The sequence below is a fragment of the Ovis aries genome, chromosome 19 (genome assembly GCF_016772045.2).
Source record: "Ovis aries strain OAR_USU_Benz2616 breed Rambouillet chromosome 19, ARS-UI_Ramb_v3.0, whole genome shotgun sequence".
Lineage (NCBI taxonomy): Eukaryota > Metazoa > Chordata > Mammalia > Artiodactyla > Bovidae > Ovis > Ovis aries.
Genome location: NC_056072.1, coordinates 10,956,998 through 10,982,640, shown reverse-complemented (window position 1 = coordinate 10,982,640; position 25,643 = coordinate 10,956,998). Strand labels below are relative to the sequence as shown.

Sequence of the window (25,643 nt, the reverse complement as noted above, 5' to 3'; positions counted from 1 at the left end):
TCATAAATTTAGGACATGAGTAGGAATTATGTGGAAATCTTTCATGCTTTAAAGAAAGCAGTCTCAAGGTCTCTTTTGTGACAGGGGCTCCAAAAACAGACAGAAAAACTTGTCTTTCTCTACATCCCCAAACTCCGCTGGTGAGCTCTGAGCCAGGAGCAGGCCCCAGGGTTCCCGAGGTAGATCACAGCCATTCTGGGATCTGGGAGGGTCCCAACCTCATCCCAGACCAAAGGCCAGCAGGGGAAGCCCTTTGACCAACACCCTTGCCTCAGCCAGTATCTTGGCATCATTCAGAGGCCAGCCTGGCTCCCTGAGCTGGGACAGCCTCTTCCAAGGTCTGTGGACCAGAGACACACAGGCAGCAGGCACCATCACACAGGCTCCAATGGTCCTAAAACCCCAGGGTCTATACCTGCCTCCTCGGGGTGCTCTGGAGCAAGGAATCAACCACATAGGGCTCCTGACTGGTACCCAAGACTCCTGATGAGAGGACACGCCATGTTCTGACTGTCCAGAAATGTCTGTACTCTGGTTAACCCCTTCAACCTGGAACAGGATCCAGTCCTATGCTTCCACACTCCTGGCCCCCACCCTACTGCACCACACTCTTCAGCGAGCAATTGTGACAACTCCAGTCTAGCAAGGCTCCACTGGGATGTGTATCTGACATTTCACATTCCACAGCTTTCCAGAACCTTCCAGAACCCCTCCTCAAGCTTCTCTGCCCAGCTGACCTTGCAGGTAAAGTGATCCCCTCTCTCCATTTCAAAATGTATTCATCACATAGTTTATTCAACACCAAGACAACTTCACTGATCTCAGTGCCTCCAATACCAGCCCTGTACAAGGTATGGTGTGTGCAGGTGAGGTTTTGCCAAGGAAAAGGGTGGATGCTGTTCTCTGTGCCGACACAAGGCCCTGAGCAGAGAAGCAAAGGGCCCAGCACATTCCTCCAGATGCTGAGCACCTCGTCTCTCCAATCTGCTCACCTTGGACCTCTGTGCCCTCTGACCTCCCAGCCCTGCCCTCTCCTGACCTCCACCCCAGCCTTGCTTGAAGAGGAGCTGTGTCCTGGGTGCCTGGGAACCCTGCTTCTCCAGTGGGTGCCATCACTGACCCAGAGCCCTGAGGATGATGGTGGGGATGACTGGAGAAGGTCAAGGATTCACAGCATGGATTTTTCTGGGCTTTCCAAACCTAGGTTGCTTGATTCTACCTTGGGCAATACCATCTCCCTCTCAGGCTGCAGGAGGAACTGGAAAGAATACTCAGAACCAGTTCTTCAATCTCTGCCTAACCCCTTGGCATGATCCTCCATGACAGTCCCCAAAGATCTGAGAACACAGATGGGATGGCCACGCCCAGCACTCTTGCAACAAAGTGCTCTTCTTCTAAAAGTCAAACTCTTGTGAAGAAGTGACCTGAGCAGCCTTTACACACTTCAAAGTTATTCCTGACCAAATATACCTTAAGATTAGGTACCATTGTGCAAGCACAGCCACTCAAACCCCAAGTCAAGTTGTGTGCCTGGCCTGCCCCTTTTCAGTAAAAATCAAACACCCACATTGTGCTGGCCTACCAGGTATTCAAAAATCCCGATTCAGCGAAAAGCGATCTAAGAAAGTAACTGTGAAGTGAGCAAGGCCACACAACAGCCAAACTAGCACCTCAGGGTGCAGCGGTGGCCCTTAGGGCCTGGGCTCGGGTTATGGGGGCCTTCCCAGGAGGCACTGAGTCCGGGGCCACAGCATGATCCAGCTGTTTCCACTCTCCTCAGTGTTATTTCCATGAGTTAAGGATACCACTGTTACTTTAACCTGATTCCTTCTGCAAGAAATAAAGAAAAAAAATATATATATATAATAAGATATGACATCCGGTCCCATCACTTCATGGCAAATAGATGGGGAAACAATAGAAACAGTGACAGACTTTATTTTCTTGGGCTCCAAAACCACTGCAGATGGTGACTGCAGCCATGATATTAAAAGATGCTTGCTCCTCGGAAGAAAAGCTATGACAAACCTAGAGAGAATATTAAAAAGCAGAGACATTACTTTACTGACAAAGGTCCATATAGTCAAAGCTATGGTTTTGCCAGTAGTCATGTATGGATGTGAGAGTTGGACCATAAAGAAAGCTGAGCACCAAAGAATTGATGCTTTTCAACTGCGGTGCTGGAGAAGACTCCTGAGAGTCCCTTGGATAGCAACGAAATCAAACCAGTCAATCCTAAAGGAAAATCAGTCCTGAATACTCACTGGAAGGACTGATGCTGACGCTAAAGCTGAAGCTCCAATATTTTGGCCACCTGATATGAAGAGCTGACTCATTAGAAAGGACCCTCATGCTGGAAAAGATTGAAGGCAGGAAGAAAAGGGGACAAGAGAGGATGAGGTGGTTGGATGGCATCACCGACTCAATGGACATGAGTTTGAGCAAGCTCTGGGAGTTGGTGATGGACAGGGAAACCTGGCATGCTGCAGTCCATGGGGTTGCAAGGAGTCAGACATGACTGAGCAACTGAACAGAACTGGTAATATATATAAATATATACAAATACACAATACATAAAAAACATATATAATACATAAATATATATTTTAATATTTTATATCTTGTTTATATAATACATAAATATATTTTTAATATTTTTATATCTTGTTTATATAATACATAAATATATTTTTAATATTTTTATATCTTATTTATATAATACATTAAAATATTACATGTATTATATACATTTATATGTATATATAAAGGGCAGGTTGAAGTTTCTCTCTAAACCAGTTCTAAAACATAGGCCTTTCTTAAAAAAAAATTATGTATATATATATATATATATGTATATATATATATATATATATATACACATATGTAGGGAAATCTATCACACCTATACGTTAGAAAGCTTGCTTTTGCTTGTTGACACCTGAGAAGCAGGAGAGCCTCTATGAGAAGGGGTGGGTATGGAGACAAGGGGCTGCCCCACCACAACACAGCGAGGTCACACACCCTTGTTCGTGGACAGGTCCAGGAAGCACAGGGTGGAGGGCTGGGTGAGGACTGCCAGGCTCCTGCGTTCCCAGGAAGAACTGCCCCTGCACACACAAAGGCAGGGGGCCACTCAGTCTCCAAATGCCCTCAGGACAGGCCGGGCAGACAGGACCACAAACCGGCAGTTTCCTTCCTCTCTGCTGTAGAACAAAACGTGTGTCCACCTTAAAGCAGCAAAAGAGAACTGGGCTTGGCAGGATAGCAGCGCACAGATGCTGTAACAAACCTGACTGTTAAACATGGGGGAACTCAATCAGGGAAGCAAGGCATGGTGGCCTAGGGATCCCCCGGAGGAGCTGGGAACAGACTGGAAAGCTCTTTCTGATGTGGGGGGGTCTGAATTACGTGGCCTGCGTCACACACTTTGCTTCATTAAGATGTATGGCTCCTCCAGCCTAAAAATGGTAGTATTTTCCCTTGGTTGAGCTGCTGGTTTCACTAAACCCTGTCTAAACAGCAGGCAATTGGAGAGGAAAAAATACTGGTTTCCAAATGTTCACAACCCGCAACTTGATGCATGGAGCTTACACTAACGAATTTAATTCATTCAAGAATTGGCCTGGGTGGGGTCGCTTCCTGCACTCTTCCCAAAACACTGGTGGGATAAAACCAATCCATTGAAGGATCAAGATGTACTATACAGTGTAACATATATTCTTCCTACTGAACTCTTCCTTTTATCCATTCGAGAAAGTTTTAATTTCAGTTCAGTTCAGTCGCTCAGTCATGTCCGACTCTTTGCGACCCCATGAATCGCAGCACACCAGGCCTCCCTGTCCATCACCAACTCCCGGAGCTCACTCACACTCACGTCCATCGAGTCAGTGATGCCATCCAGCCATCTCATCCTCTGTCATCCCCTTCTCCTCCTGCCCCCAATCCCTACCAGCATCAGAGTCTTTTCCAGTGAGTCAACTCTTCGCATGAGGTGGCCAAAGTACCGGAGCTTCAGCTTTAGCATCATTCCTTCCAAAGAAATCCCAGGATTGATCTCCTTCAGAATGGACTGGTTGGATCTCTTTGCAGGCCAAGGGACTCTCGAGAGTCTTCTCCAACACCACAGTTCAAAAGCATCAATTCTTCGGCGCTCAGCCTTCTTCACAGTCCAACTCTCACATCCATACACGACCACAGGAAAAACCATAGCCTTGACTTGACGGACATTAGTTGGCAAAGTAATGTCTCTGCTTTTGAATATGCTATCTAGGTTGGTCATAACTTTTGTTCCAAGGAGTAAGCATCTGTTAATTTCATGGCTGCAGTCACCATCTGCAGTGATTTTAGAGCCCCCCAAAATAAAGTCTGACACTGTTTCCACTGTTTCCCCATCTATTTGCCATGAAGTGATGGGACCAGATGCCATGATCTTCGTTTCCTGAATGTTGAGCTTTAGGCCAACTTTTTCACTCTCCTCTTTCACTTTCATCAAGAGGCTTTTAGTTCCTCTTCACTTTGCCATAAGGGTGGTGTCATCTGCATATCTGAGGTTATTGATATTTCTCCTGGCAATCTTGATTCCAGCTTGTGTTTCTTCCAGTCCAGCGTTTCTCATGATGTACTCTGCATAGAAGTTAAATAAGCAGGGTGACAATATACAGCCTTGACTTACTCCTTTTCCTATTTGGAACCAGTCTGTTGTTCCATGTCCGGTTCTAACTGCTGCTTCCTGACCTGCATATAGGTTTCTCAAGAGGCAGGTCAGGGGGTCTGATATTCCCATCTCTTTCAGAATTTTCCACAGTTTATTGTGATCCACACAGTCAAAGGCTTTGGCATAATCAATAAAGCAGAAATAGATGTTTTTCTGGAACTCTCTTGCTTTTTCCATGATCCAGCAGATGTTGGCAATTTGATCTCTGGTTCCTCTGCCTTTTCTAAAACCAGCTTGAACATCAGGGAGTTCACGGTTCACGTATTGCTGAAGCCTGGCTTGGAGAATTTTGAGCATTCCTTTGCTAGTGTGTGAGATGAGTGCAATTGTGCGGTAGTTTGAGCATTCTTTGGCATTGCCTTTCTTTGGAATTGGAATGAAAACTGACCTTTTCCAGTCCTGTGGCCACTGCTGAGGTTTCCAAATTTGCTGGCATATTGAGTGCAGCACTTTCACAGCATCACCTTTCAGGATTTGAAACAGCTCAACTGGAATTCCATCACCTCCACTAGCTTTGTTTGTAGTGATGCTTTCTAAGGCCCACTTGACTTCACATTCCAGGATGTCTGGCTCTAGGTGAGTGATCACACCATCATGATTATCTTGGTCTTGAAGATCTTTTTTGTACAGTTCTTCTGTGTATTCTTGCCACCTCTTCTTAATATCTTCTGCTTCTGTTAGGTCCAGACCATTTCTGTCCTTTATCAAGCTCATCTTTGCATGAAATGTTCCCTTGGTATCTCTAATTTTCTTGAAGAGATCTCTAGTCTTTCCCATTCTGTCCTTTTCCTCTATTTCTTTGCACTGATCGCTGAAGAAGGCTTTCTTATCTCTTCTTGCTATTCTCTGGAACTCTGCATTCAGATGCTTATATCTTTCCTATTCTCCTTTGCTTTTCACCTCTCTTCTTTTCACAGCTATTTGTAAGGCCTCCCCAGACAGCCATTTTGCTTTTTTGCATTTCTTTTCCATGGGGATGGTCTTGATCCCTGTCTCCTGTACAATGTCACGAACCGCATTCCATAGTTCATCAGGCACTCTATCTATCAGATCTAGGCCCTTAAATCTATTTCTCACTTCCACTGTATAATCATAAGGGATTTGATTTAGGTCATACCTGAATGGTCTAGCAGTTTTCCCTACTTTCTTCAATTTGAGTCTGAATTTGGTAATAAGGAGTTCATGATCGGAGCCACAGTCAGCTCCTGGTCTTGTTTTTGTTGACTGCATAGAGCTTCTCCATCTTTGGCTGCAAAGAATATAATCAATCTGATTTCGGTGTTGACCGTCTGGTGATGTCCATGTGTAGAGTCTTCTCTTGTGTTGTTGGAAGAGGGTGTTTGCTATGACCAGTGCATTTTCTTGGCAAAACTCTATTAGTCTTTGCCCTGCTTCATTCTGCATTCCAAGGCCAAATTTGCCTGTTACTCCAGGTGTTTCTTGACTTCCTACTTTTGTATTTCAGTCCCCTATAATGAAAAGGACATCTTTTTGGGGTGTTAGTTCTAAAAGGTCTTGTAGGTCTTCATAAAACCGTTCAACTTCAGCTTCTTCAGCATTACTGGTTGGGGCATAGACTTGGATAACTGTGATATTGAATGGTTTGCCTTGGAGATGAACAGAGATCATTCTGTCATTTTTGAGATTGCATCCAAGTACTGCATTTCAGACTCTTTTGTTGACCATGATGGCTACTCCATTTCTTCTGAGGGATTCCTGCCCACAGTAGTAGATATAATGGTCATCTGAGTTAAATTCACCCATTCCAGTCCATTTTAGCTTGCTGATTCCTAGCATGTCAATGTTCACTCTTGCCATCTCTTGTTTGACCACTTCCAATTTGCCTTGATTCATGGACCTGACATTCCAGGTTCCTATGCAATACTGCTCTTACAGCATCGGATCTTGCTGCGATCAGCAGTCACATCCACAGCTGGGCATTGTTTTTGTTTTGGCTTCATCCCTTCATTCTTTCTGGAGTTATTTCTCCACTGACCTCCAGTAGCATATTGGGCACCAACTGACCTGGGGAGTTCCTCTTTCAGGATCCTATCATTTTGCCTTTTCATACTGTTCATGGGTTTCTCAAGGCAAGAATACTGAAGTGGTTTGTCATTCCCTTCTCCAGTGGACCACATTCTGTCAGTCTTTTTAACATATCAGTTTAAAAGCTATCTTTCCATAGTTTCTTAGCCAAGCCATGAAATAAAATACCAGATTGAAAAAACTGCTTTCCACTCTTCATGTCTAAATTTTTGCTCAATTTCTGAGTGAATACTAACCAAATGATAATAAAACAATTTGATTATACAAATGAACTTATATACAAAACAGAAATGGGGCTTCCCAACGGCTCAGTGGGTAAAGAATCCACCTGCAATGAAGGAGATGCAGGAGACACAGGTTTGATTCCTGGGTGGGGAAGATCCCCTGGAGGACAAAAATGCAACCCACCCCAGTATTCTTGCTTGAAAAATGCCATGGTCAGAGAAGCCTAGCAGGCTATATACACACAGAGAAGCCTAGCAGGACCCATACAGTCCATAGGGTCGCAGAGAGTTGGGCATGACTAAGACATCACCAGATGGTCAATACTGAAATCAGATTGATTATATTCTTTGCAGCCAAAGATGGAGAAGCTCTATACAGTCAGCAAAAACAAGACCAGGAGGTGACTGTGGCTCAGATCATCAACTCCTTATTGCCAAATTCAAACTTAAATTGAAGAAAGTAGGGAAAACCATTAGAACATTCAGGTATGACCTAAATCAAATCCCTTACGATTATACAGTGAAAGTGACACATAGATTCAAGGCATTAGATCTGATAGACAGGGTGCCTGAAAAACTATGGACAGAGGTTCATGATATTCTACAAAGCAGTGATCAAGACCAAGAAAAAGAAATGCAAAACGGCAAAATGTTTGTCTGAAGAGGCCTTATAAATAGCTGTGAAAAGAAGAGAATCGAAAGGCAAAGGAGAAAAGGAAAGATAGATCCATCTAAATGCAGAGTTCCAAAGAATAGAAAGGAGAGATAAGAAAGCCTTCCTCGGTGATTAATGCAAAGAAATAGAGGAAAACAATAGAATGGGAAAGACTAGAGATCTCTTCAAGAAAATTAGAGATACCAAGGGAACATTTCATGCAAAGATGAGCACAACAAAGGACAGAACTGGTATGGACCTAACAGAAGCAGAAGATATTAAGAAGAGGTAGCAAGAATACACAGAAGAACTATACAAAAAAGATCTTCATGACCCAGATAATCATGATGGTGTGATCACTCACCTAGAGCCAGACATCCTGGAATGTGAAGTCAAGTGGGCCTTAGAAAGCATCACTACAAACAAAGCTAGTGGAGGTGATGGAATTCCAGTTGAGCTATTTCAAATCCTGAAAGATTATGCTGTGAAAAGTACTACACTCAATATGTCAGCGAATCTAGAAAACTCAGCAGTGGCCACAGGACTGGAAAAGGTCAGTTTTCATTCCAATCCCAAAGAAAGGCAATGCCAAAGAATGCTCAAACCACTGCACAATTGCACTCATCTCACATGCTAGCAAAGGAATGCTCAAAATTCTCCAAGCCAGGCTTCAGCAATACGTGAACCGTGAACTCCCTGATGTTCAAGCTGGATTTAGAAAAGGCAGAGGAACCAGAGATCAAATTGCCAACACCCTTTGGATCATCAAAAAAGCAACAGAATTCCAGAAAAACATCTACTTCTACTTTATTGACTATGCTAAAGCCTTTGACTGTGTGGATCACAATAAACTGTGGAAAATTCTTAAAGTGATAGGAATAACAGATCACCGGACCTGCCTCCTGAGAAATCTGTACTCAGGTCAAGAAGCGACAGTTAAAACCGGACATGAAACAACAGACTGGTTCCAAATAGGAAAAGGAGTACGTCAAGGCTGTATTATTGTCACCCTGCTTATTTAACTTACATATAGAGTACATCATGAGAAATGCTGGACTGGATGAAGCACAAGCTGGAATCAAGATTGCCAGGAGAAATATCAATAACCTCAGATATGCAGATGCTACCACCCTTATGGCAGAAAGCGAAGAACTTTAGAGTCTCTTGATGAAATTGAAAGAGGAGAGTGAAAAACTTGGCTTAAAACTCAACATTCAGAAAACTAAGATCATGGCATCTGGTCCCATTACTTCATGGCAAATAGATGGGGAAACAATGGAAATAATGACAGACTTTATTTGGGTGAGGCTCCAAAATCACTGCAGATGGTGATTGCAGCCATGAAATTAAAAGATGCTTGCTCCTTGGAAGAAAAGTTATGACCAACCTAGGCAGCATATTCAAAAGCAGAGACGTTACTTTGCCAACAAAGGTCCATCTAATCAAAACTATGGTTTTTCCAGTAGTCATATATGGATGTGAGAGCTGGACTATAAAGAAAGCTGAGAGCCGAAAAATTGATGTTTTTGAACTGTGGTATTGGAGAAGACTCTTGAGAGTCCCTTGGACTGCAAGGAGATCCAACCGGTCCATCCTAAAGGAGATCAGTCCTAAATATTCATTGGAAAGACTGATGTTGCAGCTGAAACGCCAATACTTTGGCCACCTGATGCGAGGAGCTGACTCATTTGAAAAGACCCTGATGCTGGGAAAGATTGAAGGTGTGAGGAGAAGGGTATGACAGAGGATGAGACAGTTGGATGGCATCACCAACTCAATGGACTTGAGTTTGGGTAAACTCCGGGACAGGGAAGTCCATGGGGTCGCAAAGAGTTGGACACAACTGAGCAACTGAACTGAACTGAAGCAACTAAGCACGCACAAAACAGAAATACAGAAATAGACTTACAGTCATAGAAAACAAACTATAGCTACCAAAGGGGAAGGGGGAAGCATAAATCAGGAGGTTAGTATTAACACATACACACTACTTACTATACATACATATATATATACATATACTATACATAAAATAGATAAGCAACAAGGACCTACTATATAACAAGGAACTATACTCAATATTTTGCAGTAATCTTTAAGGGAAGAAACTGAAAAGCCTCAGTTTTCTTGTCTATACAATGGACATAAGAATAGTTATTCCCCTATGATGTGATTATCCAATAAAATCATAAATGTTAAGTACCAACCCAGAAAGCGCCTGCTTGAAAAATATTTGGTAACTCTCAATCTGTCAGTGTCTCTAAAAGGAATAAAGCTGAAGATATCCATCACATAGATAAGCAATTTTAGAAGAGGAGATTCGTAACATTTGAATATCTATAAGGAAACTGTTAGATGACAGTTTAAGTGGTCAACAATTCCACATACTGTATGGAAACATGTTTGAAGTGTAGAATATTTTTGTGCCCAAAATAAGAATTCTTACACCAAAGGAAAAGCTTGATGGGGCTCCTTGAGCCCAAGAGTCACTGCATGAGACCTGGCCTCCTCGTCTGGGTCTAGCTGTCCCCTCTGGTCACCCTCCAGTTTCCCCTCGCAGAGTCCTTCTCTGCATTAACGGCCCATAATATGGAACTGCATGTGCTTTTTTTAATTTGCTGTATTTACTTAAATGAGATAATGCTTATGAAAGCTCTTTGGAAATCATAAAATCCCATGTAAATGTAGAGCTCTTTATTTAATAAAAATTTATGGGTCTTGTTCTTGAATTTTAAAATGGATTAACTTAGCCTTTTATGGTTCTCCTCAAAACAAAAACACAACAAAACAGAACCTCAATTGCTTTTCATTTGTAAATGGACTTTGATTGATTTGTATCCCCTGTGGAGCCACAGGCCACAACATTAGAAGAAGAATCTTCGCATATAAATAGGGGATCTATTTATTGCCTTCTCTAGAAATGATCTCTGTCATGAAAGATGCAAAAGAAATTAGGAATTAAAGGCCTGGCCACCCCCTGATAACAAAGAAAATGGTACAGAAATCTTGGGAATCCATGGGACCATTTTAAGGGACAGTAAAATTGGACAGATTAAGACCCCAACCATTCCAAACTTGAGAACATTTAAATATGGCATAATTTAAATTTTAGATCCTCTACATAAAAGAGGAGCACTTACCAAGAAAATAAATTGTGCAAATAGTTTTTTCAAAGATATTTTTAAAAATATAATATTTTCAAGGAATCTTAAAATCTTTTTAGCAATACCCAGCTTTCTACCCTCCATTATTCATTAAAGCAGGATCATTGGACATCTTCTGTAAAGACTAAAGGACACAAAAATAGTACTTAAAAAGTTAATTAGAAAATTCCCTTTTACTGAATGCTCACTCTGAGCTAAAAACTGTGTTCAGTTCAGTTGCTCAGTCAAGTCCGACCCTTTGCAACCCCACGAACTGCAGCACGCCAGGCCTCCCTGTCCATCACCAACTCCCAGAGTTTACCCAAACTCATGTCCATTGAGTCAGTGATGCCATCTAACCATCTCATCCTCTGTCGTCCCCTTCTCCTCCTGCCTTCAATCTTTCCCAACATCAGGGTCTTTTCAAATGAGTCAGCTCTTCACATCAGATTGCCAAAATATTGGAGTTTCAGCTTCAACATCCATCAGCCCTTCCAATGAACACCCAGGACTGATCTCCTTTAGGATGGACTGGTTGGAACTCCTTGCAGTCCAAGGGACTCTCAAGAGGCTTCTCCAACACCACAGTTCAAAAGCATCAATTCTTCAGTGCTCAGCTTTCTTTATAGTCCAACTCTCACATCCATACATGACTACTGGAAAAACCATAGCCTTGTTAGGCACATTATATACTTCAAATATCTCTCTCTTTTTTTGGCCACACTGTGCAGCTTGTGGGATCTTAGTTCCCAGAACAGATAACCACAGAGAAACAGAGTTCTAACCACTGGACTGCCAGGGAAATCCCAAATACCTCTTATGTGTGTGTGTGTGTTAGTAACAGGGATCAATCTCTCCATCTTACAGAGGAGGACACTGAGGTTCGGGGTTGGGGGCGGGGGGCAGTCTACCCAAAGTCACCCAATCAGAAAGTAGGAGCTATGGGTTCAATCGTAGGAATGAGTGAGTGGTAAAGTCAGATTCTGAAATTAGATCTAATATACAGTGGTACCCAACTGCATTCATCAGTGTTTGATTTGGAATATGTTTTGTTAATCTGGGTGAGCTGCTCCCAGATTATTTCATATTTGTGAGAATGAAATGATGACTTGTTTGCAGACCTCTCCTGCCAAGCTCTGGCTTCTTGCCTCCGTGGACTCGAGGGCAAAGGATGAAAGAAATTCCTGCACTTGATTTTATCAATGCACTGACTTCACTCTGGGGAGTACTAAAATCCCATGACTCAGTTAACACTAACAAATGTTTTAGTGTGTGCCCTTTAATTTACAAAGAGTTGTCCCCGTCTGTCATCCCACTAAACTTCTCATTTTCTCATACGTGTTGATAAAATCAAACCTCATATGGTAGTAATGATGTTCTCATACCAAATGAACGGTTTGACTTAGGGGTACGCTCCATCCACTTTTTTTGAGTCCTAAATTCATTTTTGTTTCCGATTCTCTCTACATTTCCTGGTTCCAAACAGAATATTCTGATAGCATTTCCCCACCCAATGAGAAACAGGAAGCACCTGAAGAGCCAGGAGAAAAACAAATTTGTGCCAAACCAAAGACCGACTTTTTAAGAATTAAAATGTTTGAGACACTGTAGACAGGTGCCCACATTCTTAGAGGCTCTCCAAATTAAATCAACCTTCTGACCTTCTGGAGAGAACATGGCTAACCCTCACCGAGACCCACAGTCAGGCCATGATTAGAGAACAGTGTGCAGTCTTCCTGAACACTTCCACCTGCACTTTTGCAGGGGCTTCCCACAATAACCCTCAGAGGTGAATGCAATGGAGGCATTACCGCGTCCATTCCCATCGAGCGTCCAGCTAGAATGTGAGGCCACAGAGGCAGAAGCCTGGGAGATGGGGCCATACCCAGCCCCACCCTTGGGGTTTCCATGCTTCCTGCCCTGCCCAGCACCCACCATTCCTCTTTTCCATGGGCCCCAACAGGCTGCCAACTCTAGGCAGGTCTCTTTTTAGTTGCAAAATGAAATAATCCTGCCTTAATGCAACCTCGAACGTGGATGCAGCCTGGGCCCTTGGAGAGGTCCCCAGCCATCTACACGGGCATACAATTCTCTCCTCACTCAGCTCTGTCACTTTGGAGACATCATGTTCAACTCTGTTTTCCCCTATAGATGGGGAGCTTCTTGGGTTTTATCCATCAGGTACTTAGTACAGGGCATAAAAGGTATTCAGTACTTAATAAAACTGCATGGACTCTATCCCTGGTAGAAAAACTAGTCCTCCTACGGTAATTAACAAACGCTTGCTTGGCTGATAACATATGAGCAAACTGTCGTAGCTGTCGTTCAGTCATTCAGTCATGTCCGACTCTGCAACCCTGCAGCGGGCCAGGCTTTCCTGTCCTGCACTACCTCCCAGAGTTTGCTCAAACTCATGTCCATGAATGAGTAATGCCATCCAACCATCTCATCCTCTGTTTCCCCCTTCTCCTCTGCCCTCTATCTTTCCCAGCATCAGGGTCTTTTCCAATGAGTTGGCTCTTCACATCAGGTGGCCAAAGTACTGGAGTTTCAGCTTCAGTTATCAGTCTTTCCACATATGTTATATTAGCATATATGTGCTTAGCACATACAATCTTCCCTCAGTATTCATGAGGGATTGGTTCCAGAACCCATGCAGATACCACAATGAGAAGGTGCTCAAGTCCCTTCTATAAAATGACAGTAAGCTGGCCCCTCATGGCCCTGGGTGCAGAGGGTCAACTGTAGTACTTACTGTCTATCTACCTACCCTCCTGTCTGCCTAATCTGCGTATGCCAGCCATTGCTCCAAGAACTTGTAAGCTTTAACTTAATCCTCTCCACAGCCTCATGAGGTAGGTTAAGCACAAGAGGCCGCCACACATCTGAAGCCACGGCATTCGTGAGTGGCAGAGCCAGGACAGGGGCTCTGGGCCCAGAGCCTTGTGCTCTTGGCCACCACACTACTTGGCCTCCTCATTGTGCAGCATGTAATTAAAACTGGGCCTGAGCAAGTCACCCCACATCTCTGGGCATCAGTAAAGACAGAGAGGCCAGGCTGGGTGACACCCGAAAGGTTCTGTCAAACTCCAAAATACTTCCCTTGCGCTTCACCACCACACGATCCCCTACCTGGAATAGACAGCTCACGGTACTTGAGTCTTTCCACATTAAGAGAAAATTGGTTGCCTTAAGTTTAGACCACAAAACAGGGAGATGGAGATCCCAAAGCTGGAGCACAGGCAAGGGCCCTAAATGTGGCCTGCAACGCCCCACCTGCCAGTCCCTCTTCAAGAGAAATCTGAGCATCTGCCACCCCTCACCTCTTACAGGACCAAGAACTACAGAGACGTTCTGTTCAGTCCCCCACGGTTCTAAGGGGCTGCTTACACCCCAGTGGCCCCCACCTTGTCCCACCCCACACTGCCCTCTCTGGGCACTGAAAGACTCAGGATCCTGATGTGTGTGGGGGAAGGAAGCTTGGGCAGAGGGCATGGCCACTTTGCTACTTCCCTTGCTGATTCCAGGGTTGTCATTAAGTCAAGGATCAACCACAGAAAAGAGTGACTCTGGAGGCTGGAGCCCATCACTCCACTGTTGCACAAAGAATGTGGGTTCCTGAGACGAGGCTGTGCCAGTCAACTCTCGTCGTGTAAAAACCAGGAAATCTCCTTACAAACGATGACAAGCATTTATTTCTCACAAGCACATCTACAGGCCTGCTAGGGTTTGGATTACCTGGCTGGCCTCTGGCCGCATGTCTGGGGTTCAGTCTGTTACACATGTCTCCCCTCTGGGAGCTATGTGAGCTATGGAGAACACGTTCAAGGCGATTTCACAACATACCTTCTGGGAAAACCAGAGTCCTGGTTCTATTGCATAACTAGCTGAGTTCAATCCCCACCACCTGCATCAGTCCTACCAAACTTACGAGGTACCCAGGAAATACATGAGGCCTCTTTAGGCCTGGGCTTGGAGCTCACACTCTTTTGCGAATGATGGACACGTGCAGCAGACGTGACACCCTGCCACCTGGCCCCGTCCCGCACTCCTTGGCTCACACAGGATTTCACACTCCTGCCAAGGTCAGCCCAGAGCCTCCAGCAAAGGAGACAGGCAGGTGCTCTTGAGAACACTGACACCCAGAACATTCACGTTCCTCTCCCCTGGTGACTGGACCCTTGGGGCAGTTCAGTCACCCTCTCTTCTTTTGAGAGGGTTAATGACTGGCTCCCATTTAAAGCTCATTTAAACCAGAAACACCAAAACACAAAGAGAAATCCCCCCACTCCAGCCTATGGGAGACAAAATGATTTGCTGAGGTCAGACAGATGCAAAACTCAAAACCCAGCTCTATGCACCATTTGCTGTTTGAGTGACCTTTGGCAATTAAACACATCCTCACCTGTACCAGGAGAAAGGCAACACTCACGGGAGCCCCCCAGGTCCCCTCAACACTTCTGTGACACGGCCTGACTTCCACCTGCCAGCCAGCACCCTCATCGCTCTGCCAGGGGACTCTCTCTGCCCACATACATGGCAGGGCAGGATGCCCAGTGGATACAGACCCAGCTCCTCCTCCCTTAGGCAGGGGAATTAGGAAGTGTGTGTCCTGCACTGGCCCTGAGATTGCATCCCAGTGGCCCAGGCTGGTAACTCATGAGGAACATCCACACATGTGCTGCTTTCCCCTTTCTCTCTTTCCTGCTCCCCACTGGTGTTCTGGAATAACTTTCAAAAGCAACTAACCCAAATGAAGAAAGATAACAAGTTTGCATGAAATGAGAGAATATATAAAAGCGCCCAGGCCAACCACATTCTACTACTGACTCACCCACCCCAACTGCCAGATAACAGATGCTTTGAAAGAGTGAGCCACGGCAGCTACATGTATACATGGACGTGCAACCCCAGCTCTCTCACCTAAGGGCTCTCCTCCTGCTTTCTGACACCCGTGGGGGTGTACAGAGGAGTCACCAGGGGTGGCAACGTGGCCCTATTTCACAACATACCTTCTGGGAAAACCAGAGTCCTGGTTCTATTGCATAACTAGCTGAGTTCAATCCCCACCACCTGCATCAGTCCTACCAAACTTACGAGGTACCCAGTTAGCAACAAGCTGACACAGTCCTGGCCCCTTATCTATATCTGACCTATCCCTCCCCCTCTTGACTGATCATATCATCATCCATTTTTCAGGTGAGGTTTCCCTTATGACTGTGGCAGTTCTGAGATAAACAGGGCCAGAGTTCAGCTGCCTGGCATGTTCCTGCCAGAGCTGATCAGGTGCTCACGTGGGATCAAAGAAAGGGTCCCCCTCACGGAGCAGAGGGTCCATGCCTCCTCTAGGGACCCGGCCTTTCCCGGGGCCCCTCTTCAAAGGCCACAAAATTGGAAACGTGGGAAAAGCCAGGGAGGCCCAGGGGAAATGTGGCCACGGGCTAGCGGAGATTTCTGTCCAAACAAATAAATTAGGGAGGGAATTAAAACATAAACAGCCAAGCACTTAGCTCACTTAAAATTAAGCTAAGAAAACCCTGAGAGCACAAGTTATAAAACTGCAGTAAGTGACACTGAATCCTTAAAGCCCAAATTCAACTGAGCTAAGTCATGCTGTTCAGTGGTCCCAAGCCCAGGCATTAGAAGCTTCTAAACAGGGAGGCTGAGAAAACATTTTCCTTCCCAGACTCTAAGTGCCCCTTGGTGAGGAGCTCTCAAGACCACGCTGAGGGTGCACCCAACTTGCTGGCATCTGCCAGGGTGCGTGGACTGGATGAGAAGGAAAACCAGACTTGAGATGTCACAGAGTGACTGAACCCTGGGCCTTCTCTTCCCTCTGTCTCAGGACATCTGTCCACGGGTGTGGCCAGGAGCTATCTCAGGAGTCTTATGACCATTTGGGAGCTGCACGTGACTATGGAGACCATTTGAGCCAACCTCTGAATTTTCAGGGGAAGGAAACAGGCCCAGAGAGGGAAAGCAAGTTTCCCAAGGCTGCACCGCATCTGGCAGTGTCAGGAAACCGAGAGGCTGGTGAATTTCAGTCTGAGACTTCATAAAGCTTGGGGAGTACCATGGGCTCTGTGGCACAGATGGGCAAGGCTGGGCAAGGCCTGGAAATGCTGTCCCTTCCCACCTTTCTCATTACCTGATCCTCAGACACCAAAGGGCCACCCAGGGACACAATGCAGCCCTCCTGTTGGAGTGTGGAAAGCAGCGGGGAGTGTTTGGTTGGTGGAAATCGGTGGGGGTTGTCTGAGGTGTGACATGGGTTGGGAGCAAGGGAGGATCAACTGGCACTCACCTTCATAGCAAGGGATCAGCGTCCTGCCTTTGGCCTGGAGGTTGGATGGGATGATGTAACAGAAGCCGTGGGGCAGGATGTGGTCTGTTTCATAGTAGATGTTCTTCCAGCGGTGGGCACAGGCCTACGGGACAGAGAGAGGTTCAGAGCAGGACAGTCGGCCAGGAGGTCACAAAGCAGAGCCCAGCAGTACCAGGCAGATCTGTAGGAGGAGAGCGGCACACAGAGGCTAGGAAGCCACGTTCTCTCCCACCCAGCCCCTGCGCCGTGCTGGGCATCAGCAGACTGTGGGAGCTTGGTCGGGGGTGCCCCTGGGAGGCGGCAGACAATCAATAAACATATAAACAAACGAGAAGCATAACAAGTGCTCGGGAGAAAGGACACGGGGTGATGGGCTAAGGATCTAGGCGCAGGGAGGACGGTTTTCACCTGGAGGCCAGGGGCGGCCCAAAGGATGAGAAAGAGCCAAACACCCTGGGCACACAGGGAATATCAGGCGCAGTGGAGAAGAAGGCTTGGAGGGTCAAGAGAAAGAAAGGCAGCCTGTGGGGCGGCTCTGGGGGAAGCTAAGGTCAGAGAGAGGACAGGGGCAGGCGCCGGGGCTCCTGCAGACCTCAGGATGACTGTGACTTTAGCGGATGTGCCAGTGGAGGGTCTCACACAAGTGAGTGGTGTGGTCTAACTCACAGTTTGGAAAGATAACTGGGCTGCCGAGTGGAGACTGCAGGTAGGCGAGGGTGGAGGTGAATATCCAGGTGAGAGATGCTGCTGCCTGGACCAGGATGGGGGCAGTGGAGAGGGGAGAAGCGGAGGCGGAGCTAATGGGGCTGAGGCCCAAAGGACATGCTGAGAAAAAGCTAGAGACAAGGGGTGCTGCTCTGCCCACAACAGACACTGCCCTTCACGGCACCACCTGCCTGCCCACTGGAGCAGTCGCTGGCCTCCATCAAGCTCGAGGCCCTTCGGAGTCACCTGGAAGTCTCACTAAATCACACAGCACTAGGCCCCACCCCGAGAGCTAGCTTGGCCAATCTGCAGGGCCCTGAGAATCTGCATTTTAAACAAGCTCCCGAGTGAGCTGAGGCCACTGATCTCTGGAGCACCTTCAGAAGTTCCTTGTCAGGTTCAGGGCAAAGAATTTGGTTGAACCATAAGAAACTGCTGATGTGTGACTGTTTTATATCATTAATCAGAAGTAAATGTTGACGGTCTTTTGAAGTAAATTTACATACAGAAAAATGCAAAAATCTCAAGTGAGATCTCAAGTGTATGTGTTTGTCAAAGTCATCTAATGAGTTCTGACAAACACCTACATTCCTGTAATCAAACCCTTAGCAAGACAGAGAGCATTTCCATCTCACCAGGATGGTCCCTTGGGCCAAGTGGCCTGAGCCCCGCCCAAATAGGTGACATCTGAGCAGAGACCTGAAGAAAGTGAGGGAGCAGCTGGAAGCGGTCCTGAGATGGTTAAGAGCTTGGCACGGGTGAGGAGCTGAGACCGACCCTCTGGTCATCTCTGGAGGGCAGTCTCCCAGCACGGGTCGCACGTGCCAGGAGACGCCAGGAGGAAAGACAGTTCTGGGAGCCAGAAGCAAGAATACAGAGGCACATCCATTCCCACCAGCCCTGGACACACCCAGCCTCACATTCAGATGCACCCGCAAGGCTGGTGAGGAGCCAGACTGCTTCCTGCAGAGTTGTTTACTCTGCCCAGCCCTCCCCATTGCTTGTGGACATTCACACTCAGTACGGTTATCAGGTTGCTACACTCTAGCCAACAGATGCATTTTCTTAAAATACTGCATCTTAAAGTAATCAGTTTTTAACTTACTTGTTCGTATCAAACACACTGTTTCTATAGGCTGTAACATTCAGCATTTGATTTTCCCAGGTGGCAGAGTGGTAGAGAATCCACCTGCCAATGTAGGAGATACAGGAGACCTGGGTTTGATCCTTGGGTGGGGAAGTAAATGGCAACCCACTCCCGTGGAGTAGGAAATGGCGAGCCACTCCAGTATTCTTGCCTAGAAAATCCCATGGACAGAGTTGCCTGGCAGGCTACAGTCCACGGGATAGCAAAGAGTCAGCCACGACTGGGCACACAGGCAAGCAACGTTCAGAATTTACATGGCCCACATCTGACCTCTTCTGCAACCCTGGAAGGTGGGAAGATGTCTTAGAATTCCCATTTTCTATATGGGAACCCTGGGTTTTAGACAGTGTTTTGCTTAAGTTCCAGAGCTGGTAAGGGCTGCAAACAACATGGAAATCCAGATTTCAGAATCCTCCTTATCTCACTCGAAAACATCTCCAACTTACAACTCCCAATTCCCACCTAAGGAGCCATCAAAACCCACCCTTTGCGGCAGGTCAGGTAGCTATTGTCCTTACAGCCTCCCCAAAAGTCTTAGGACCCCAGAAACGACCTCTCTGAGATTGAACGGGATGATAAGGCCACTGGATGAAGGGAGTGGGGCTCTCCAGGGCCTGGGTATCCCTGAAGTCACTTGATGAAAAAATTCACTGCCTGCCAACCTCTCTGATCTTTATCCCTCCAAGCAAACCACCCAAGGGCCACCGAGAAGGCCACTCCCTATCCATGAGAAAGCAAGGGAACTCAGAGCAGCAGGAAATCTCAGCTTGCCCACACTCTGCCTCTTGCCCTACGACAGTGAATGTGAAAAACAATCTCATTATTCCTTATACTGCAAACCACCTCCATCCCCCCAGTTCGGTGCTGTTCTGTGCTTCTAGCACATTTCGACAGACTAAAATCATGTCAATTAAGAAGCTAAACAAAGCTATCATTCAGTGGATAATCACCCCATTCCACTAAGTTTTTATTTTTATTTCCAACTACATTCTGATAGCTTCCAAACTTGAATCACTTACCATCCAATTAGCTGGTAAATCAATTATCTTTTAGTTTATGGATTTGGCAAAGCCCTAGGGCTTCCCATGTTTTTACTGTATTTATGGGTTAGAGGGACTGTAAAGGGAGGCGGCTGTTTGTCATGGTGCAACACTGACTCTTATGAGGATGGACCTTCTGTATTTAATGTCCAGCTTGTTGCCTTTTTTTAAGTGTCATAAACTATTTAAGGAGTGATCTTGGGGAATTCCTAGAAGAGCCAAAGATTGCATTCACAGCAAACTAAACTAAAATTAAGGCATTCTGTGAGGTCAGAGATCAAAGTGTCAAAGGCAGTTTGCATGTAAGAAAACAAGGAAAAGTATCTCTGAACATAAATTACAGAAATAAAAGACTGTTTAGCCCTGATTATCCTTCTACATACACACATGTCAATCTGACTCCAACATTAAGAAAAATTCCTAGGGACTGTCTCCAAAGCATTAAAATTTCTATCAATCTTTCCAAATGAGTTCTGCTGTGAGAGAGGAAGGGTTGGGGGAGCAGGGAGGAGACAGGGACCTCCAACAGGAAAAAGAGAGCACCCTCTGGAAACAGCAAGACTCACTCCAACTCAGATTCCAGAAAATTACAACAAAAGGGGGAAAGGTCTAGGACCACCCCACATCTTAGCATCTGACATATTTCAAGTTACAAGGGTTGTTTTTGCTACCAAAAGAGTAAGAAGGAAATAAAGAAGCCATTTATTTTGAAGGCCTTTTTGTGGTATGACAGTGTCCTTCCTGGATTAGGGGGGCAGGTACTGGGGCCCCCCCAGATGGCTCTCCCCCTACCCTACCCACCCTCACCATGCACAGATGATCAGAGCTTTTCCCAGGCCTCAGGTCTACCCAGCACAGTCAGGAGCAGACAGGCCGTCAGCCACTGAGAACACGGGGTACAGGAGATCAGGGCCCTGATACCATAGATCCCGCCCCCCAAAGCAGCTCCCCTTCAAACGGGGGAGGGGGTGGCCTGGGAGGCCCAGGGAAGGTGACTTCTGGGGTTCTGGGAAAGTCATTCTAAGAATGTTCACCTCCTAAAAATTCATCAATATATATACAGCTGGGGAAGGGGCGGCAGGAGCCACGTCGGGCCGTGAAGGTGGCAAGAAGAAGCCCTTGAAGCAGCTTAAGAAGCGAGCCGAGGAGATGGAAGAGGAAGACATTCAAGGAGAAGCAGAAGAAACTCGCCGAGCTAAAAGCAAAGGCTGTGGGGAAAGGCCTCCTGGCCACAGATGGAATTAAGAGATCTGGCAAAAGGCAAGTTGGGGCATTTTTCTGCATGGATGTTACAGCTCAACAAAAAAGTTTACTTAAAAAAAAAAATCAGGAAACAAAGCAACAGAAGTCAACGCAAAGTATAACCTGGGGCTTTGAAAAAATGGCCAAGATGAGAAGTGGTGAATAGAAAGACAGCAACAGCGCTGACTCTTGGAAAGGAAAGAGCCAAGAGACAGAGCTGGAGAACACCGCTTCCTCCCAGAAGTCAGCTAGTTGCTGTCTTTGGTTGTTGCCTGAGCCTTGCAGACTCTGCTGAAAAACAGAAATGTCAGACTTGAACACTGTGAGCTGCGCTCCCAGGTCGAAGAGACAGCTCAGTGCCCATGCTGGGTTTGTTGGGTAGTTATTACCAGAAGTGACTTTTCCCCCTATTTCTTAACCTGTCAGCTGCACACTGGGAGTGTGGGGTGAAAGCACAAGGGGAAGGGGCCCCTAATCCCGATGCTGTGTTCATGTGTGTTATCACTTCTTCCCAGGGGTGATGGAAGGAACCACAAGGTGGTGGATGCGAGACCGGCAGGCACTGAGCTAAGGGCAGCCTGCCAGACAAGCCCAACATCCTGGATCTTGCCAGAGCTGGCTGGTGGGTCTGTGGACCAGAAAATGCCATTCATTATCAAGATTTAACTCTCCATTGCAGCTTTCAAACTCTCTACCTGTTCTTTACTTTGAAATCAGCATCAGATGCTACTTTCAAAAAGAGCTATTCCACCTCTCCCACGTCAAACCCAACCTTGGATTCCAGTATTATGCTTCTGGGGATATAGGTGTGAGGCTGACACCCCCAGACAACTACAGAGTTCTCAAAATGTGATTGAATAAAACATATCTTCCTGTACTTAATTTTAAAATAAACACTTGCCTCCCAGCACGTTTTGACAGGCAGAAATAAGACATGAAAGAAAAAGCAAATGGATATGAAACCTTCAAAACAAAAATATGGACTGGGTCAGCCCTGCTTGTCTCCTAATGTCACCTGTTATTTCCAAGGGGCATTTTACAGCCTTTGTCTCACGCATCCATCAACTGCTTAGAGTCAGCCACCAAAAAGAGATGGCCATTGATTTGGTTTCTAATTGCTTTAGTACTGACCCTCAGTCCCTACATTAGGCCTTCCCTGGTGGCTCAGATGGTAAAGAATCTGCCTGCAATGCAGGAGACCTGGGTTTAATCTCTGGGTCTGGAATATCCTCTGGAGAAGGGAATGGCTACTCACTCCAGTATTCCCACCTGGAGAATTCCACAGTCAGAAGAGCCTGGCAGGCTACAGTCCATGTGGTGGCAAAGAGTCAGACATGATTGAGCGACTAACACTTTCACTTTCTTTACATTATTCAAACACACTTTCAGAAGCCACTCCTTAGAGAGACCTTCTCCTAGAGCTGAGAGTGAAAAGGGTCGAAAACTTGGTCTCTATCCCCAAGTGGTTCCCCTTAAAAAGGACATATACGCACAAAACAAGTCATGCACATAAGATAACAACATAACACTGAACTTCTGATGACACAAAGATGCTCGGCTTATTCTTGACAACACCATCACGGAAACAGGCTTCATGGAGGTGGCAGAGTCTAAACCAGGGAGGACAGACTGGACCTGGGATAGGCCTTTCCTGATAAGATGGCATACGTGCAAAAAGCCATGAGAAGAACTCAACAAAAAAACAACCCAATTTAAACAATAAGCAAAGGACCTGAACAGACATTTCTTCAGAGAAGACAGACAAAAGGCCAACAAGCCCATGAGAAGATGCTCAACGTCACTAATCATTCAGTTCAGTTCAGTTGCTCAGTCGTGTCTGACTCTTTGCAACCCCATGAATCACAGCACGCCAGGCCTCCCTGTCCATCACCATCTCCCGAGCTCACTCAGACTCACGTCTATCGAGTCTGTGATGCCGTCTAGCCATCTCATCCTCAGTCGTCCCCTGCTCCTCCTGCCCCCAGTCCCTACCAGCATCAGAGTCTTTTCCAATGAGTCAACTCTTCGCATGAGGTGGCCAAAGTACTGGAGTTTCAGCTTCAGCATCGTTCCATCCAAAGAAATCCCAGGGCTGATCTCCTTCAGAATGGACTGGTTGGATCTCCTTGCAGTCCAAGGGACTCTCAAGAGTCTTCTCCAACACCGCAGTTCAAAAGTATCGATTCTTCGGCGCTCAGCCTTCTTCACGGTCCAACTCTCACATCTATTCATGACCACTGGAAAAACCATAGCCTTGACTAGACGGACCTTAGTCAGCAAACTAATGTCTCTGCTTTTGAATATACTATATAGGTTGGTCATAACTTTTCTTCCAAGGAGTAAGCATCTTTTAATTTCATGGCTGCAGTCACCATCTGCAGTGATTTTGGAGCCCAAAAAAATAAAGTCTGACACTGTTTCCACTGTTTCCCCATCTATTTCCCATGAAGTGATGGGACCAGATGCCATGATCTTCGCTTTCTGAATGTTGAGCTTTAAGTCAACTTTTTCGCTCTCCTCTTTCTCTTTCATCAAGAGGCTTTTTAGTTCCTCTCTGCATATCTGAGGTTATTGATATTTCTCCCAGCAATCTTGATTCCAGCTTGTGTTTCTTCCAGTCCAGCGTTTCTCATGATGTACTCTGCATAGAAGTTAAATAAGCAGGGTGACAATATACAGCCTTGACGTACTCCTTTTCCTATTTGGAACCAGTCTATTGTTCCATTCCAGTCCTAACTGTTGCTTCCTGACCTGCATACAGGTTTCTCAAGAGGCAGGTCAGGTGGTCTGGTATTCCCATCTCTCTCAGAATTTTCCACAGTTTATTGTGATCCACACAGTCAAAGGCTTTGGCATAGTCAATAAAGCAGAAATCGATGTTTTTCTGGAACTCTCTTGCTTTTTCCATGATCCAGCAGATGTTGGCCATTTGATCTCTGGTTCCTCTGCCTTTTCTAAAACCAGCTTGAACATCAGAGAGTTCACGGTCCACATATTGCTGAAGCCTGGCTTGCAGAATTTTGAGCATTACTTTACTAGCATGTGAGATGAGTGCGGTAGTTTGAGCATTCTTTGGCATTGCCTTTCTTTGGAATTGGCATGAAAACTGACCTTTTCCAGTCCTGTGGCCACTGCTGAGTTTTCCAAATTTGCTAATCATTAGGGCAATACAAATCACAGTGAGATACCACCTCATACCCATTAGGGCAGTTCTCACACACAAAAAATAAAGTGTTGGCAAAGACATGGAGAAATTGGAACCCTCCCCTTGTGCACTGCTGATAAGCATGTAAAATGGTACAACCAGTATGGAAAATGGTAGAGGGGGTCCTCAAAAAATCCAAAATAAAATCACAGTAAGATCTAGCAACCCCACTTCTAGGTTTATATTCAAAACAACTGAAAACAGGATCTCCACGAGAGAGTTGCACACCAATATTCACAGCAGCATTATTCACAATAACCAAGACACGGAAGTAGGACTTCCCTAGCGATCCAATGAATGGCACAGAACTCCATACTTCCACTGCAGGGGGCACAGGTTCGATCCCTGGTCATGAAAATAAGATCCTACATGCCACACAGCAGGGCAAAAAAATTTTTAAAAAAGATGTGGAAGCAACCCAAATATCAATAGATGAATGGATAAAGCAAATGTGGTATATACATACAGTGAATATTATTCAGCCTTTAAAAATGAGGAAATCTTGTCCTATGCTTCAATGTGGATGAAACTTAGGGACACTATGCCAAGTGAAATAAGCTGGTCACAAAAAAGACAAACGTCTCACACAAATGGGATCATGCAGTATGTACAGTAGCTGAACTTTTAAGGAAAGAAAGCTGCCTGGGACTAGGGGGGAAGAGTGAGGCTGAATTATTCTTCAATAAGTTTAGAGTTTATTTTGCAAGATGTTAAAAGTTCTAGAAGTCTGCTGTATAGCAATGTACATATAGGTTACTATACTATACACATAACAGTGGATACCATGGTAAATTTCGTGTTGGTTTTTAAGATCTGTTTTGATGTGGATCATTCTTAAAGTCTCTATTGAATTTGTTACAACATGGCTTTTGCTTTCTGTTTTGGCTTTTTTGACCCTGAGGCATGTGGGATCTTAGCTCTCCAACCAGAGACCGAACCTGTATCCCCTATATTGGAAGGAAAAGTCTTAACCACTCGACTGGCAGGGAAGTCCCAACTTCATAGGGTTTTTTTCTTTTAAAGATTTACTTGGGTTTTTGGCTGTGCTGGGCCTTCTCTAGCTGCCGTGAGCAGGAGCTATTCTTCGTTAAGGTGCACGGGCTCCTCATTGCAGTGGCTTCTCCACTTGCAACGCATGGGCTCCAGGCACACAGGCACCAGTAACTGTAGCACGTGGCTCAGTGGTTCTGCTGCACG

General features: G+C 45.7%; 1 protein-coding gene across 2 annotated transcripts in view; it reads right to left on the bottom strand.

Moving 5' to 3' along the window:
* Nucleotides 1-25,643, bottom strand: part of ITGA9 (integrin subunit alpha 9) — a 368,750-nt gene that overhangs the window by 320,179 nt on the left and 22,928 nt on the right. For both annotated transcript variants that reach the window (XM_004018225.5, XM_060402078.1), the window contains exon 4: nt 17,087-17,210. In XM_004018225.5, coding sequence (XP_004018274.3) covers nt 17,087-17,210 — 124 coding nt within the window. The remainder of the gene's footprint in view (nt 1-17,086; nt 17,211-25,643) is intronic.